Source organism: Oryx dammah, unplaced genomic scaffold (genome assembly GCF_014754425.2).
Source record: "Oryx dammah isolate SB20612 unplaced genomic scaffold, SCBI_Odam_1.1 HiC_scaffold_20, whole genome shotgun sequence".
Taxonomy (NCBI): domain Eukaryota; kingdom Metazoa; phylum Chordata; class Mammalia; order Artiodactyla; family Bovidae; genus Oryx; species Oryx dammah.
The window spans coordinates 30,200,456-30,217,778 of NW_024070204.1; the positions used below are offsets into that span (position 1 = coordinate 30,200,456).

General features: G+C 39.4%; 1 protein-coding gene across 3 annotated transcripts in view; it reads right to left on the reverse strand.

Moving 5' to 3' along the window:
- Positions 1–13,424: 13,424 nt before the first annotated feature.
- ZFR (zinc finger RNA binding protein) overlaps positions 13,425–17,323 on the reverse strand; it is an 84,389-nt gene continuing 80,490 nt past the window's right edge. For 2 of the 3 annotated variants that reach the window (XM_040262285.1, XM_040262284.1), the window contains one exon: positions 13,425–14,944. In XM_040262285.1, the coding sequence (XP_040118219.1) occupies positions 14,765–14,944 (180 nt within the window). In that variant the 3' untranslated portion in view covers positions 13,425–14,764. The remainder of the gene's footprint in view (positions 14,945–17,323) is intronic. The other variant, XR_005724758.1, reaches the window with a different exon arrangement.

Below are 17,323 nucleotides of genomic sequence, written 5' to 3' on the forward strand. Positions count from 1 at the left end.
TCAGATGATGCAATCAAAAATAAATAAATAAATAAAGTGAACAATTTAAGCACATTGAATTTTGATTTTAAAGCAAGAGCTTTTAACAAGACCTTACCATTTTCTGTCTCTGTTGCCTTGGCATTGACCCCCAAATCCATCAAGGTCTACTCCCAATGCTGCCAACCTCTTTGACATCTTCCCTGGAGACTGTTGGCACCCGTCTAGACGTCTTCCGGATTTCTAAGCGCGGGGAACCTGTATGCTGCCTTGACCCAGGAACTTGGCTATGTCAGAATCAGTGCAATTGTCACCTTCCCTAGAGTTGAGCCAGGAGTTTCTCTCGTCCAGAGGCAGCCCCATGCTTCTCCATTTTCCCAGGAGTACTATCCTCGGGGCTTTGAGGAGGTTATCCGATGGACGGAACAAGTATTCAGAACCTGACTCAACCTCCGCAGCCTCTGGGACGAGGAAACTGCGCCCTCTACAGGACTGTTTTAAAATCGCTGATGAGGAGGGTGTTCTCAGCGGAGGCCGGGGAGTTCCCTCAGCTGGGAACTGATGAAGGGAAATGGCAGAGAAGGCGGCAGAGCCCTGACCTCCCTGTCCTCCTCCCCCCGCCTCCTCTGGGCTCACCGGCTCCAGGGCAACATAAAACATGCAGTAGAAACCGGGCTGGAGTCAGCTGCTGTCCCACCCCCAGAGGTTGTAAAACAACTATCAGAGCTGGAAAAAAAAAAATTTTTTTTTTTTTTTTTTTTCATTTTAAACAGCCAGGGGTTGTGGGCGGGTGAGGTGGACGGCGTCACAAAACCCTGAGAGGCAAAAAACAGCTTGCCCAAGATCCCACTGCTGGTCGTGCCGCCCTGGGACTTACACAATCTGATTTCTGAACACGAGTGTTAAGCCACAGCCATCTGACACGGGCAACTGGGTCTGGTTATTTCTGAGCTTTATCTTTGTCACCTCAAGTCTTCTAAGCCACTCACAGTCCACCTCCGAGCTCCTTTCCATGTTTCTCCCCTGCTCTCTGTCCTGAGTTAAAGCTCCAGGTGCCCAAAGCCACAGCCAGCCCTGGGCTGGGGTGGGGCAGGCTGCCCATCTCCCGAGCTGGTCCCATTGCTTGGCCTGTTTGTCCCTGGACACAGAAGGTGCCTGGTTCAGAGGATGCCAGCCTCACCTTGCCCCTGAGCAGACGGCTGGCAGGGCGATTCCTCAGAGATGCAACCAAGTCCTCATCCCCGGGAGGCTTTGTGCCCTATCCTTGAATGAGGGGCTTGAAAGTGTTGCTCGTTCAGTCATGACCGACTGTTTGGCACCCCATGGACTGTAGGTCGCCAAGCTCCTCTGCCCATGGGATTCTCCAGGCAAGAATACGGGAGTGGGTTGCCCTTTCCTTCTCCAGGGGATCTTCCTGACCCAGAGAGCGAACCTGGGTCTCCTGCACTGCAGACAGATTCTTTGTCCTCTGAGCCACCATGAAGGGATGTGGCCATTTCCTCTGCTGGGCAGCCTCCCAGGAGCACCCTGAATCTCTCTCTCCTGATTACTTTCTAGGTCTCATTCAGGGGCCGTGAAAACTGTGGGTCATTTCCAAGCCCCTTGGGAGATAAGAGTCAAGGGGCTTTTGCAAGCTCTCCAACACCTGGAAAGGCTGTGCTACCATTTCAACTACTCTCTGCGCAGGCCCAGGGGAAGGGAGAGCATCAACAAGGCATCACACACTGGAAGTCCCATACAGGGGGGCCAGACTCGGGCCCACTCTTCTCTTAGGTCCCCTGAGCCATAGGGTCACAGGGTGGGGAGTGGGTGAAGGTGGGGGGTAAGTGCAGGGACACTTTCTGCTGCTCACTCTGCTCTTTCTCTCTGAGGCTGGTCTCTCCCCAGCTCAGAACTCTGGAGAGAGAGAGAGAGAGACAGTGTGTGTGTGTGTGTGTGTGTGTGAATAGAAGTCAAGTTCTGGCCTCTGATTCAGGGATGATCTCCAGGAGACAGCAATGAGAAAACTTGGCGTCTCACATTGTGTGTGATGACTGACAACTTGTTGTTCCTTCTTGAATTTTAACTGAGGTCAAAGTGTTAAGATCTTAAAATTTCTGATACTCCAAAACAAAACAAAATTTCTGATACTCCAGAGCTGGCTGGAGAAAAGTGAGGTACCTGGCCTCCAGGCTATTTCTCCCGAAGGTGGCACTGAGAGAATCTCTTCCTTCCAAGTTTTGCTCGGGGCTGAATCTGGTTTGAAAGTCTGGTAGAAAAGTGGGAAGAACTTCCGGGCCACAGAGGAGGACCACTCACATTTGGAGCCTACTGATCTCAGAGGGAAAGAGGAAGCTGTTGTTGTCATAGGGCCAAGAGAACCCTCTCTAATAAAAGCAGGCAAGCATGCCTTCCCAGTGGGTTATTTGAGCTCAAAGTGCAGCCAGGTTTGTTTTGAGCTTGGCTTAACCCATCCCCACTCACTGAGAACCTGAAAGGCTTATTGTTCAGGTGTTGCTATAAAAGGACACAGAGGGTGTGAAAGACCCACTGTTTTCTGTTGGAAGTAGTCATCTGCCCCAAGGTTTAAAATCAAAATTGTTTTTTTTTTTAATCTTTTTTGTCTAAAGGCCAAAAAAAAAAAAAAAAAGAATGTAAGGAATGGAAATGGCTGAGCTGCAAAGAAATATCGCACTATTTTTGAGAGTAACTTTTTCTGCTTGAGCACTGTTAATGACCGGCCATTCCCCCATCTCCCCATTTCCCTCCAGAACACTGGAGTCTATTCACCATTCATTCATCTGGTCTCTGGAACAGAACCTGAGGGCAGCCAAGTAAAGCACCAAGCCAGGCAATCTCAGACTTTGCAAATATCTGACGCAGGTCTAAGAAGCCTGAAAAAAAGTGTTACGGCTCAGCTGAATTGGGGACCCAGAAAGAGAGGGGAAAAAATGCAATCCATCCTCTCATCTCACATGAGACAACTCAGACTAAAGAAAAAATACAAAGAGAAGGTTAACTTGGAACCATGTGTGTGGTCAGAAAAATAATCAATTCATTTTAATTTTTTTAATGAGATTTTTTTGGTCACACTGGGTCTTAGCTGTGGCCCATGGGATCTAGTTCCCTGACCAGGGATCAAACCTGGGCTGCCTGCATTAGGAGCATGGATTTTTAGCCACTGGACCACCAGGGAGGTCCCTCAATCTGTTTTTAGAAAGAAGTCTCTCTGCTCTGCTTTTTTCTTGTCTCCTCGTATTGCCAGGATGCCACTTTCCTCAACCTAAAAAGAGAGACTCTGCCCCTCTGGGTCATAGAAGGAGCCCCTCATACGCTGGTGAGGCTGACCTCAGAGGGAGCGGAACACAAACCGCATGCAGAGTGGGGAGCAAGCACTGAGATGCGCAGGGGACAGGCAGGCACGTCCTAGTACAGGGAGTGGTGGAGGGGAGGCTTGAAGATCAGCCTGGAAGCACAGCTCACAGGGCCCTGAATGTCATGCTAAGGGTTTTGGGATTTATCCTTAGGCGTGTGGAGCTATAGTGGGGTTTTTACACCATAATGATTATTTAAGTATCATTAGGTAATCATTTCCTATTACATAGTAAAAGTTATCAGAGAAACACAGAGATTAGCAAATCTCTATTCAGAAACACAAGGCATAACCTGCTGCATAGGGGTCACCACCGGGAACATTTAAGGGAAGAATGGACTGTATATACATCCTTCTCTAGTAAAACAAAAAGGGAGCATTCTTCACACATGGCTTTATAATCTGATTTTTTTCATTCAACATTCGAAAGTAACTTTCTTTATGTGTTAAGGCTCCTACATAGTTATTTTCAGTTTTTTTCCTGACCTAACATTCTTGAGGAAGCTAACGCCATCTCAGGGGTTCAATGAGTGGGGTTTTTTGTTGGTTTGGGGGGGAGATTGTATTTTTGGCCATACTGTGAGGCCTGTGGGATCCCAGTTCCCAGATGAGGGATCGAACCTGGTCCCTTGGCAGTGAGAGTGTGGAGTCCTAACCACTGGACCACCAGGGAATTCCAAAAGTGATTTTTAAGGAGGGGGGCACTCCCTTTTAGAAGCACTGGTCTATAATAACACTTAGGTGATAGAACTGTATTTCATTAAAGTTCTTATTGGATATATTAATTGATTCTAATCTTACTCACTTGCAATAATTCCTCTGTAGATATATTTAAATTTATATTTTGCTATACTTATCTCGTTAGATTAAATTCTTTTTTTTAATGAAAGAAATGGAAAATTTTATTTGAGCCAAATTTGAGGATTATAACAAGGGAACAGCATCTCAGAAAGCTCCAAGAAATGTTCACTAGACTTAATTCTTTAAGATAACTTCTTTGAAGTTCAATTTCTGGGTCAAAATCTCTATCTGTATATTTGCATTAAAGAAAAAAGAGATAATTCAGATGTCATCAGAGCTGGTGACCTTGTTTTTGCTTTTGAGATCTTGGTATTACTTAATATTTTCAATCTTTATAGTCTTTGTCAATCTGGTTGACAAAATGTTTATTTTTAAAAATTTGTTTTTCCAGTAATCATGTGTGGATATGAGTGTTGGACCATACATAAAGAAGGCTGAATGCCTAAGAATTAATTCTTTTGAACTGTGGTGTTGGAGAAGACTCTTAAGATTCCCTCGGACTGCAAAGAGATCAAACCAGTCAATCCTAAATGAAATTAGTCCTGAATATTCATTGGAAGGACTGATGCTGAAACTGAAGCTCCAATACTTTGGCCACCTGATGCGAAAAACTGATTCATTAGAAAAGACTGTGATGCTGGAAAAGATTGAAGGCAGGAGGAGAAGGGGACGACAGAGGATGAGATAGTTGGATGGCATCACCGACTCGACAGACATGAGTTTGAGCAAGCTCCAGGAGTTGGTGATGGACAGGGAAGCCTGTTGTGCTGCAGTCCGTGGGGTCGCAAAGAGTTGGACAGGACTGAGCGACTGAACGGAACTGAACTACACAGATGTTTCATTTTTCTAATTCTTGACCATTCAGGTGGTAAATCATTATGCTGTGTCTAATTCTTGCCTTAGTGGAATCAGATTCAAATGATTTGAACATATTTACTAATATTAACTCTTTGATATATTATAATGGTTTCTCTAGTTTTGTCTTTAAATTTTATACTTTTATATTTTTAGTGCTAAAATTCATGTATTGATTTTCATACTGAGCCATTCTTGCCTTCCCAAGAGAAACTGCACTTGGTTGTGGTGATTATTCTTTCTGTATATTACTGGATTTGACTTGATAAATCTGTTAAGGAGTCTTCAGTCTAATTTCATCAGGCATATTGGTCTGGAGTTTTCTTTGAACTGTTTCTACCTAGTTTCGGTATCAGGATAATGCTGGCTTAATGAAGTAAGTCGAGGTTGAGCCTCAGAAAAAGAATTACTATAATGATTATAGTATGACTTATAAATAGCTATATGGGGTCACTTGCTCTCTCTCCTTCCCCTCGCCAGTCTGTACAGTGTGTTCTAGTTCGCCCAGATGCCCCTTTTCAGCCCTCTGGCCCAGAAATCTGGAATTTTAGTTATTGCATTCTACTGCACACTTTTACGGCTGTACTCAAGTCCAAGGCTAAGCAGTGAGTTTACTGCTGAAGGGGGATATATGGCAAAATTGTTGGTTTGATGATACTTCTGGTCTTTTCCAATCTGCATGCTACTAACTGTGGTTCAGGGGAGACTTCCCTGGTGGTCCAGTGGCCAAGACTCCATGCACCACCTGGGTTTGATTCCTGGTCAGCGAATGAGTTCACACAAGGCAACTAAAGATCCTGCATGCCGCAACTAAGACCCAGTGCAGCCAAATAAATAAAAATGTTAAAAAGAAAAAACGACTATGGTTCAGGATCCTCACATTGTGGTTTTTTGCATTTTATCCAGATTTTATAGTTGAATTCTGAGGGAAATATGGGGAGGAGAGTACTTACCTCGTCTTATCAGGACCTTGGAGCTCATAAATTTGGTTTTGATTAATATGGCTGAGTTTCTTCACTGTTCACCTGAAACTATCATGACATTGTTAATCGGGTGTATCACACTACAAATAAAAAAGTTCAAAAGTAAAAAAAAAATTTGTTGCAGCTGCCCTTCAACTTCACCATATAGTAAGCCCTCTCCTTCCACTTCACCATAGTAAGCCCTCTCCTGTTTTAAATCTCTTTTGATATGCACTGTTTCTATAAAAAGAAAAAAGAACTCATGTAATTAAGATCTTGCCATCTAGAACATCTAGAAGCATTTTCCTTTTAGCCCATTTTTCCCTCCTCTTAGTCCAATCAAACAGCAGACAGGAAGACAGGCAAGCTGCTCGACTGTTACTGTGAGATTTTCAAAAGAGAGGTTTTGTTCTCTGTTCTGAAATAAAGGATTCCCTTGAGACTATGGCTTGCTTAAATTTCAAGCCTCCTTCCTGACATTTCTCTTGAAACAACCAATGAAGGAAACGTGTCAAGTGTTTCTTTACGGCTGTCTTTTACATTAGGTGAGGGAGACACCAAAAACCCTAGTTTTCGAAACATGTGATTACAGAATTGAAGAATTTTGGAACTGACAGTAATTTTACAGTTTGTCTGCTCCCTAGTTTAACATATGTGGTTGCACATGAAGATTGGAAGTGTCCATAGGTAAAATGTCAGGGATCTGAAATATAATAAAACCAGATCCCCACAGGGTCGGACTGGTAGACAAAAATAGAGAACAGTAGAGGCTTTGGTAAGCTGTCCAGAACAGGCTTTGTCTTAAATTCTTCCTCTACAGGGAGTAAGTAGCCATTACTCTCATCATAGGAACTTTGCCTTATGTTATCAGATCGTCCAGTTTGATAGAAGTCAGTTTTCTAGTGAAATCTTTGTTTAATATTGGCTCAAAGTTTCTAACAGTATTTGTGCCAAATGAGACATAGTTACATCCTGGGTATAGTACTTTAGGTATCATTTTTGACTTATGGCTTAAGTAAAAATGCAGAGCAAAGGAGATGGAATTTCCTCTTTTTCCTATCCTTACTTAAACATTGACCTTTGAAAGAGATATAGCTTTATAGGTTCTTTAGAATAAACTAGGGGGAAAACAGCTGATGAAGTCTTTGAAGCAGACGAAAATTGGGATACTTGAAATCTATTTGCATATGTCTTTTTAAAATTTTTAATTGGAGGATAATTGCTATACAATGTTATGTTGGTTTCAGCCATAGGCATACATATGTCCCCTTCCTCTTGAACTTCCTCCCACTTCCCACCCCATTCCACCCCTCTAGGTTGTCACGAGTACCAGGTTTGAGCTCCCTGCATCATACAGCAAATTCCTACTGGCTCTCTAGTCTACATATGGTAATGTATGTTTCAATGCTATTCTTTCAGTTTGTCCCTTTGTCTCCTGTACATCATGTCTTAAGCATTAAAATTCTGCAGAAAGGTCTGACTAAAGCAAAAATTAATACAACGTGGTAAATCAACTATATTTCAATAAAAAATATTTTTAAAAGGACAAATCTATAGGAGGTACATAGCATAAAGTTTTAAAGTTCAGGCTTTGAGGCCACCAGGACTTTTCAGGGAGGTAGATTTCTGATGCTCTGACACATTCGAGAGGTGATACTCAAATGATCGTTACAGCAACAGCATGTCACATCACCTCAATCCCTGGATGCTTCATGTGTGATGAATATCTACCACCTAGTGATGTCCTGGGAGAAGGAAATGGCAACCCACTCCAGTGTTCTTGCCTGGAGAATCCCAGGGACAGGGGAGCCTGGTGGGCTGCCGTCTATGGGGTCACACAGAGTCGGACACGACTGAAGTGACTTAGCAGCAGCAGCAGCAGTGATGTCCTGAAGAGGAAACCACATATATCATATTAGCACAGTGATGTGGAGTTGTTTGAAGGTGTTTTGAGTAGTAGTGATCAAATGGATGCTTTAGGAGGAATATACTGGGGGTTGTAGGTTGAACAGTGTAAAAACTGGAGACAGGAAATAAAAAAGCAAGACTGGAGACTGGATAGAAAGAAAGAATTTGGAAATATATTTAACAAAAGGAGTATCTGAAACTTGGAAGATGGATGAGGTCAATATCGTGTATACAAAAGATGCTGATGATAGAGCCATGGAAAGTACTACAGCTGACCCTTGAACAATGTAAGGGTGGGGGCCCAGTTAGAGGAGTCAGTCCTCTGCAGTGGAAAATTTGCATAACTTATAGGTCTTCCGTATCCCCGGTTTCTCTGTATCTGAGATCGTGCAGTGCTGCTGTATTTACCACTGAAAAAAGTCTGCATGTAAGTGCACTGCTGCTGCTGCTGCTGCTGCTAAGTCGCTTCAGTCGTGTCCGACTCCACGCGACCCCATAGATGGCAGCCCATCAGGCTCCCCTGTCCCTGGGATTCTCCAGGCAAGAACACTGGAGTGGGTTGCCATTTCCTTCTCTAATGCATGAAAGTGAAAAGTGAAAGTGAAGTCACTCAGTCGTGTCCGACTCCTAGCGACCCCATGGACTGCAGCCCAGCAGGCTCCTCTGTCCATGGGATTTTCTAGGCAAGAGTACTGGAGTGGGGTGCCATTGCCTTCTCCATGTAAGTGCACTAGCGCAGTTCAAACCTATGCTGTCAAGGGTTGATTGTATTCAGAAGTCGCGGAAGCAGAGAAGGAATGTTCAAAGGTAGGAGGAAAAGATCCAGGAAAAAAGGGAAAAGTTGAGGTGTAGAAAAACCAGCACCCACTTTTTTCTAAAATATTATTCATATTTGTATTTTGACTGACATGAAATAGTTCTTATCACCTTTAAGAACATTGATGATTTTGAGTTCCTTTCAAATGATCTTTACTAGGTACATAGGGCTTCTCTAATAGCTCAGTTGGTAAAGAATCTGCCTGCAACACAGGAGACCCCAGTACATGGACCAAGTATAAAACCATTTTAAACTCAGAAAAGATGTTTTTATACCTAATGCCCAGAATCTTTTTCAACTTTTTATTTTATTGGAGTATAGTCTATTAACCTTGTGATAGACAGCAAAGGGACTCAGCCATACATGTATGTATCTGTTCTCCTCTAAGCTTCCCTCTAATCCAGGCTGCCACCTAATATTGAGCAAGAGTTCCCTGTGCTACACAGTAGATCCTTGTTGGTTATCCATTTAAAATATAGCAGTGTGTACACGTTGATCCCAAGCTCCCTAATTATCCCTTCTCCCCATTATTCCTCTGCTGGCAACCATGTTTGTTCTCTGAGTCTGTTGTAGATAAATTCATTTGTTCATCTTTTCAGATTCCACATATAAGCAATGTCTTATGTCTCAGCTTTCTTCATTCAACGTGACAATCTCTAGGTTCATCCATGTTGCTGCAAGTAGCATTATTTTATTCTTTGTAATGGCTGAGTAATATTCCATTGTATATATGAACGTCTTTATTCATTCCCGTTGATGGACTTTTAGGGTGCTCCCATGTCTTGGCTACTGAAACAGTGCTGCAGTGAACATTGAAGTGTATGCTTATGTTTGAATTGTGGTTTTCTCTGGGTATATGCTCTGGAGTGGGATTACTGGGTCATATGATAGTTATTTTTAGTTTAAGAAACCTCCATAGTGGCTCTATCAATTTACATTTGCATCAACAGTTTAGGAGGGTCCCCTTTCCTCCATACTCTTTCCAGCACTTACTGAGTGGATTTTTTGATGATGGTCATTTGAGTGTCTTTTCAAGTGCTCTCTGGCCATCTGTGTGTCTTCTTTGGACAAGTGTCTACTTAGATCTTCCACTCATTTTTTTGAATGGATTTTTTTTTTTTTTTGATACTGAGAAAGGTTGTTAATTTTGAACGTGGTCTACAACTTCTTTGCAAGTGATCCTATCCATTTTATTGTTGCAGTTGTTTTAAAAAAGCCATTTCAACTTTTTCCCCTGTAGGTATTCATATCAGATGGTACTTAGAATCCATTCTCTCCCCAATGTCATCTTTTATTCCTCTTCTGTGGTTCCAAATACATGCCATACTTTTGAACAAATTCACTATCTTGGTCACTCTGAGTACCACATTAAAATTAATGCCCAGAGCACATTATCCAATTACACACATATATTCTATATCTATTTAATAACATCCAAAAAGTTACCATCAAGCAATTACTGTGTTGCGTCCCCTGAGGCTTCATCTTATATTTGGTCTGGCACCTCCCACGCCAAGTGTGGGCCTCTATCTGGGCAGCCTTAGCATCTCTGGGAATAGTCCTACTGCAGACTCCTCCCAGCTAAGAGAATCAGAATCTGCATTTTAACCAGACTTATTCACACATCAAAATTTGAGGAAAGCTGGCCTGCCTCGAGCTCCAAGGAGTGTGGGGACCTTAGTTAGTTGGACTGCACAGGATTTTCTGGAAGTTATGTTTGTGATTCTCTGTCCTACAACTCTCTAAGTTGCAGTTTAATTTTCTCCATAGTCGTCGTGTGTTTAGAATGTAAGCTTCATGAAGCAGGATCTGTGGCAGACCCATGTACAGAGAATCTTGCCTATAAAGGCTTACAGAACTCTCTCACTAAAATTAGTTGTGGTTGGTAATGCAATTAAAAATTTTTTTTGTATTTATTGGTTGTGCCAGGTTTTAGTTGTGGCATGCAAACTCTTACTTGCAGCATGTGGGATCTAGTTCCCTGACCAGGAATTGAAGCCATGCCCCCCTGCATTTGGAGCATGGAGTCTTAGCCACTGGACCACCACGGAAGTCCCAGTCATGCAGGTTTTAACTTCCCTCCAGCCCTCCACACTGTGCATGAGGAAAAGTCAAGCCTTCTGTTTCTGGCTACATTATAATACACTGAGATATAACTTCCCTTTAAACAGCTTATGGCAAAGCTCAAGGTAAATTACAACACCCTGGACTTTTTCTCAAGAACTTGTCATACTGCATTATCCTGCATTTATTTAATATAGGGTCCATACTGATCCAAGCCCTAGGTATGTCCTCTGCTGTTTCCCTTTCTACGTCTGAGCTAATCTTTGTGTATTTTAAGAATGATTACTTGGGATCAGACTTAACTGCCTTTTCATACTTTTATTCAACAGATTACTTGATTTTTAAGAATATTTCACATGAGGTTACAAACTGATCAGTCCTTTCTAAACTGAAGACCCTGACTCTACCATATATTTACTTGGGACTATGTTAGGATAGAGTGAATAAAGTAGCTTTATATTTACCATGGAACCAGCTTAAGTATTGTTCAGAAAAACTACTCAAGCTTTTAAGTTAGCTGTTTCCTATTTTCAGTTTTTACATCTAATATTATTACACTAAGCAAGATAAAGGACTAAAATTACCTAGATGATGACTAATCAACAAAATTGTTTATAGAATAGGGATATTATGATTTGCTGAATATTACAGGTAACTTATTGCTATATCATAAAACACCTTTGATATTAAATTTAAATAATTTAAATTGTAAAGCATGCTTATTAAAGCATGATCCATGTATAACTTGCATCATAATCACCTGTAACTGAAGAAAAACATTACTTGGAGATGGTCCTATAGTACTTGTTAAAGATGCAGTTTCCCTGTGTGGTGTTACCCAGAACAATCTCCAAGACTCCAAAATATACTAAATGAGAAAAAGTAAAGTACAGAACAATGTACATAATATGCAACCATCTGTACAGAGACAAGTGGGGCACACACATAAGTGCACAGACCATGTGTGAATGCACAAATGGATTAACACTGCCTCTAGAAAAAGGGGAGCCATGTAGCTGGAAAACAAGGGGAGGCAGAAGATATTTTGTTTTATGCTGTATACTCCTTTACACTTTTTGACCTTTACAACATGTTATGAACAATCTGTTCAAACAAATAACTAAGGTAAAGTCATCTTAAAATGCACATTCTCAGGCTTATTCTGGCCCTCCTCAGTCAGAATCTTTGGAACTAGGGCTTAGAAATGTTAATGTTTAGAATGATCCCCAGATGACTCTCATGAACACATTTGAGATCACTGCTTTATTATCTACAACACTATAAAATTTGCCCTTTATTGGGAAAAACTTAAGATAGCTCTGCCAAATTCAGAAACAAAAAAAAAAAGTGAATTCATTAAAGTAACTGTTTATAACTGAAATTCACAACTTATACTGACAATGTAATAGCATGACCAAACAAAGGCTTATTATGCTCTTTTGTCAATAAGCAGGAAAAAAATGACTTAAAATACCATTAACAAAAAAATCAAGAGATCCTTTCTTATAGCAAGTTTGCATTTTTGATACTAGCTTATTCAAAGACATCAAAGAAACAATAGTGGTGAAGACAGAAATCTAATTTGGAATGTATATCATGTAACTAGGGAGTGGGTGAGAGAAATCAGTTTATCTGGGTTATCATTACTGGAACATAAGCATGCACTGTAATAACAGGGAGAGCTAGTCTGAGATGCAGAGAATAAATCAGCTGCCAAAACAACTGGTTCAAGAACGCATTAGAACAACTGGTTCAAGAACACATTAGCATGGTGAGAACCAATGCTTGACTCGAGTGTTTACAGTTTTAAAAATTGTCAAAGCAGAAGAAAAGATACTAACAGATACTGAAGTCAGCCTTATTTCATATAAGATAGTTAATGCAGATCTAGCTAGAGCTATGAAAACAATTAAGCCATGCAAAAAATAAATAATACTGAAAAAAATACTGAAAAAAAAATTTTAGTGGTATTACTTGTGTATCTGGATGAAGACACCTAAAACTAAATGCAAAAACTGGGAATTTGGGTTGAAAACATTTTTAGAAGATAATTAATTGCAAGATGAAAGGAGCAGACTCAGCTTCACTGAGCATAAACTTTTGATATCTATCAATTTCAACCCTGTTACTAAATTAATGTACTAGCTTTGGTTAGCCACTCTGGGCTTCAGTTTCCTCATCTGGAAAATAAGTAATATAGTACCTTCACTTATTCTTATGATAGTTTTAAACAGGAAAACATATGAAAGATTTAGCATGATAATTATCATTAGTGCATGATAAATATCAGTTTTTTCCTTCTAAGTAAGAGAACTGTGAGAAACATAATTCCAAAATTTTCACTGGGTGATTAAGTATTCAAGAGTAAAATGAGACCTGGAAAGATTAAAAAAAAAAAAGACACTTGCCCAAGATACAAAGATTGTGTATCACAAATTCGGAAGAAAAGCCCAAGTCTCTTGTTCCTCTAATAGTCTGGGGGAAGACTGTGCCCAAGAAAGAAACTGAACCAATATGGTACTGAATTATATACTTTTCTGGAAATTATGTGCCCAGGAAGAATCATCTGTCAGGAATAACAAGATGTAAGTACCCAATAAATTTGAATATGGTTTTACTAAAACATTGTCATTTCAAAGCAGAAGTACTTATGTCAATTCTAACATATAATACATTTAAGCCATTATATGAATTTAAGTTTTTATTTGTGTATTTCACTGTAGTGCTGTGACAACAAAATGACATCTGTATACCAGAGCATACATATTAACAGTAAGATGTAACTTTTCATTACACCACTGCTAGAATATTTAGCTTTTTGTAGGACACATAAGCATGTAAGATGGCCACACCAAATAATTTTCTGTTTTTTTTCTTAGATAATCTTAATTTTTTTTTTCAGTAATACTTTATCAACCTCACTGTTAATAGAACTGTAAATTATCTGGGTGATGGGGTGTAGGGGGGCAGGGGGAGGGATCATTCAACTGTTATACTGTAATAGTTGCTAGAGTAATCTCACACACACACCAATAAGGAACTGTCTTCATAATTAAGGGCTAGTTATTGTTGTTAGTTGCACAATGATAAAGTTCTTTGAAAATATTGGTTAGCCCACTTATATATGAAAAATGCCCTTTCCACTTATGCAGAAGAAAAAAATATTCAGAAAGTTATTTTTGGCCTTGCTATGTCAAAAAGTCAACTGTACAAAGATCTACGTGTCAAACCTAAAATTATAATTTTAAAAGTCTATTAAAAACAAAAACGTCATGCATTTTTATTATCAATTATGCAGAGGCTTTAAAACTGTTGCAAGACCATATATTATATATTAGCTTTTATACTGCTAATGCACAACTAACAGCAAACTTGATTAGAGTAACAGAAATCTGTCTTAATTACACCTTTATATATCACACTAGAGAGACAAATGCCACAAGATCTGCAGAAACATTTAGTTCTGAGCACTTAAATGGCAGGATAACTTTTTGTGTTGTAATCCATCACATGAATAACAAAAGGAAAAAATTCTGCAGTCTCACGTTACAAAAAAACGTACTGCTGTAAAATATTAAGAAGGCGTAAAGGATATCTGTAACATAAAGTAACAACTAGTATCAAACAGCAAACAAAACTAAATAAAAATATCAAAATACACATAGTAACTGAAGCACAAATACTGCATTAAATACAGTAAAGATTTAATAGGACTAGTTAATAAAAGACACAAATATAGGGGGAGCTAGGGCAACCAGTAAATAAAAACCAAAATAATGGGAAAAAAAATCAGAACCATTGTAATTCCCCAAACTGGAGCACAATTTTGTGGGGGTGGGGTGTCTTTCCATTCATATAATACCTAACACTGTACATTAAGATTTTAGCATCATAGAAAAACTTGGTTCTTCCATGAAATTCTTTAAATTCTCAATAATTTTTTCAAAGTAGACATCATTATGAATGAAAAACAGCCAACGAATGGGCACCTGTTGTTTTTTAACACTGTAGATTTACAGAAACTTTTTAAAAGTTATCATAATCTTTTTTGTCTTTTTTCCCCTCAGCTTCAAATCCATCAACTCCATCACTATCCCTTCTTCGTTTTCTGTTGTTGTGGATGTTAAAACGCTGGTTCATCTGTGGTAGTGGATCCATGCCTAGAACTTTGTGTATCTGGCGGAATGCAAGGAGTCGCAATGCAAACTGCAACAAAAAGAAAATTTAGTCAAATTAAAGAACCAATATTAATTCTTATTAGGTTTACAGCCCAACATAACAATATAAAAAAGTATGTTTAATGAAAGAAGCATCTTAAACAATATTAAGGTTCACAAATGAAAGACTCTGTATGTTCTGAAGTTTTTATTTTCAGGCTTTTCTGTGTGCATGCTATTTTTTTTTTAATGTAAGGTAAAAAAAAAATCAACGAAATTATTATGCTCATTAAAAAATCCTAAGACAGTATACAGCAAAGAAAAAAGCATCTCACTCATCAAATGAACCTCTCTTTGGTTCACATTCACATATCTTGCAACTTTTCCTATGGATGCCCATGTGTTCATCCTCAGGCACATGTGCCTCCCAACACACACCTCCCCAGGTTTACAAAATGAGGATTATACTTCTTCAACTTGTTACTTAGTAAACTAAAAAAGATTTTTCACTTCTGTGGCTATGTATATATATAGGAATACATAAGGCATCAATGTCACAAGACCTCATGTGTCATAAGATATTTTGAGACATAGTTTCCCAATATTCTGAGGGATATTTAAGGAGATTCTACAGTCATTTGATTAAAAGGCAATTTTCACTATGTGGTTAAACCTTCAATAGAACTGTTTAGACTACTTCCTCAGATATACTTCCATATAAGATTTGTTTTTTTTAAGTGTACAATTCAGTTGTTGCCTTTTTTTTTTTTTAGTATACTTACAATTTTTCAACATTAACTACTCTCTAATCCCAGAACATTTTCATCACCTTCCCAATGTTCCACCCTCCCCTCACCCCAAAACCCCATGGCCCAATAGCAGTCATTCCTCAATCCTTTTACCATAAGGCCCTTGCAACTACTAATCTACTTTTGTAACTTGATAGATTTGCCTACTATGGACATTTCATATAAACAAAACCATACAATATGACTTTTTGTATCTGGCTTCTTCCACTTAGCATAAGGTTTTCAAGATTCATCTACCTTGTACATATTAGCACTTCATTCCTTTTAATGGCTGAGTAGTTTTCCACTGTACAAATATATCACATCTGTTTATCTACCCCATCCATCAACTGATAGACACTTGGGATGTTTCCACTTTCTGGCAATTATGCATAATGTTACTATTTATGAGGTGAAACTAGGGATTATTTATCATAATAGGATATAGCATTTACTTAGAGTTACTTAAAAAAAGGTATTTCCCAAAGATAAACAGAATAAGGTTTTCTTTTACATTTAAAGAAAATATCCAAAGTTATCTGCTGCACAATAATGAATAGTAACACACTTTTACTGTAGAAATATTGCTACTGATCATCAGCCTATTCTCATACTACTACTACTACTACTAAGTCGCATCAGTCGTGTCCGACTCTGTGCGACCCAGCAGAGAGCAGCCCACCAAGCTCCCATGTCCCTAGGATTTCCAGGCAAGAACACTGGAGTGGGTTGACATTTCCTTCTCCAATGCATGAAAGTGAAATGTGAAAGTGAAGTCACTCAGTCGTGTCTGACCCTCAGCGACCCCATGGGCTGCAGGCTTCCAGGCTCCTCTGTCCATGAGATTTTCCAGGCAAGAGTACTGGAGTGGGGTGCCACTGCCTTCTCCAATTAGGAGTTTCTAAACAGAAGAGTACTTCAGTAAGGAAAACTACAGTAGCATCTGAGGCTGGAGTGAGCACTCTGTAAGCTCTTGTTCTGCATGTGATTTGCATGTACTTCTAAATTCTAACAAGAGACATTTCTAATATATAATTGGAAATTATTTAAAAGCAAATGGAAGTTAATGATACGGAAATTATTCCCATACAAAGTCATCTTGGAATTTTAAAAACAACATCAAAGAAGATGTAACGGTTTACTTAATCCTTTTTTGAGAGGGAATATAACCTTACAAATGTGCCCTTTTAAAGATATGCTACTCTATTGGACACTTACAGGAAGGCATCTGAATAAATGACAAAAGCTACATCTTGCAGAAGCAACTCAAAAAAGATCACTAGGGAAAACAGATACAAAAACAAAGGTAAATATTATGGAAGGAAAAGAAGAAAAATCCCAGACAAAGGAAAAAAGCAAATTATTAATATTGGCACTATGGCCCACCAAGAAAGAAACAGAAATGGACCTAGGTCCAATCCATAGAGCTTATTCAGATTTCACCAGTTATATACACACTTGGTTTATGTATGATGTATACAGATCTATGTAGCTTTACCAAATGTGCAGGTTTGCATTAACCACCATCACAAGGCACTATACTATCACCACAAGACTCTAACCAGTCACATCTATCCTCACCCCTATCCCTAACTCCAAGGAATCACTAATCTGTTGTGTTAGTTCACAAATGTTATATA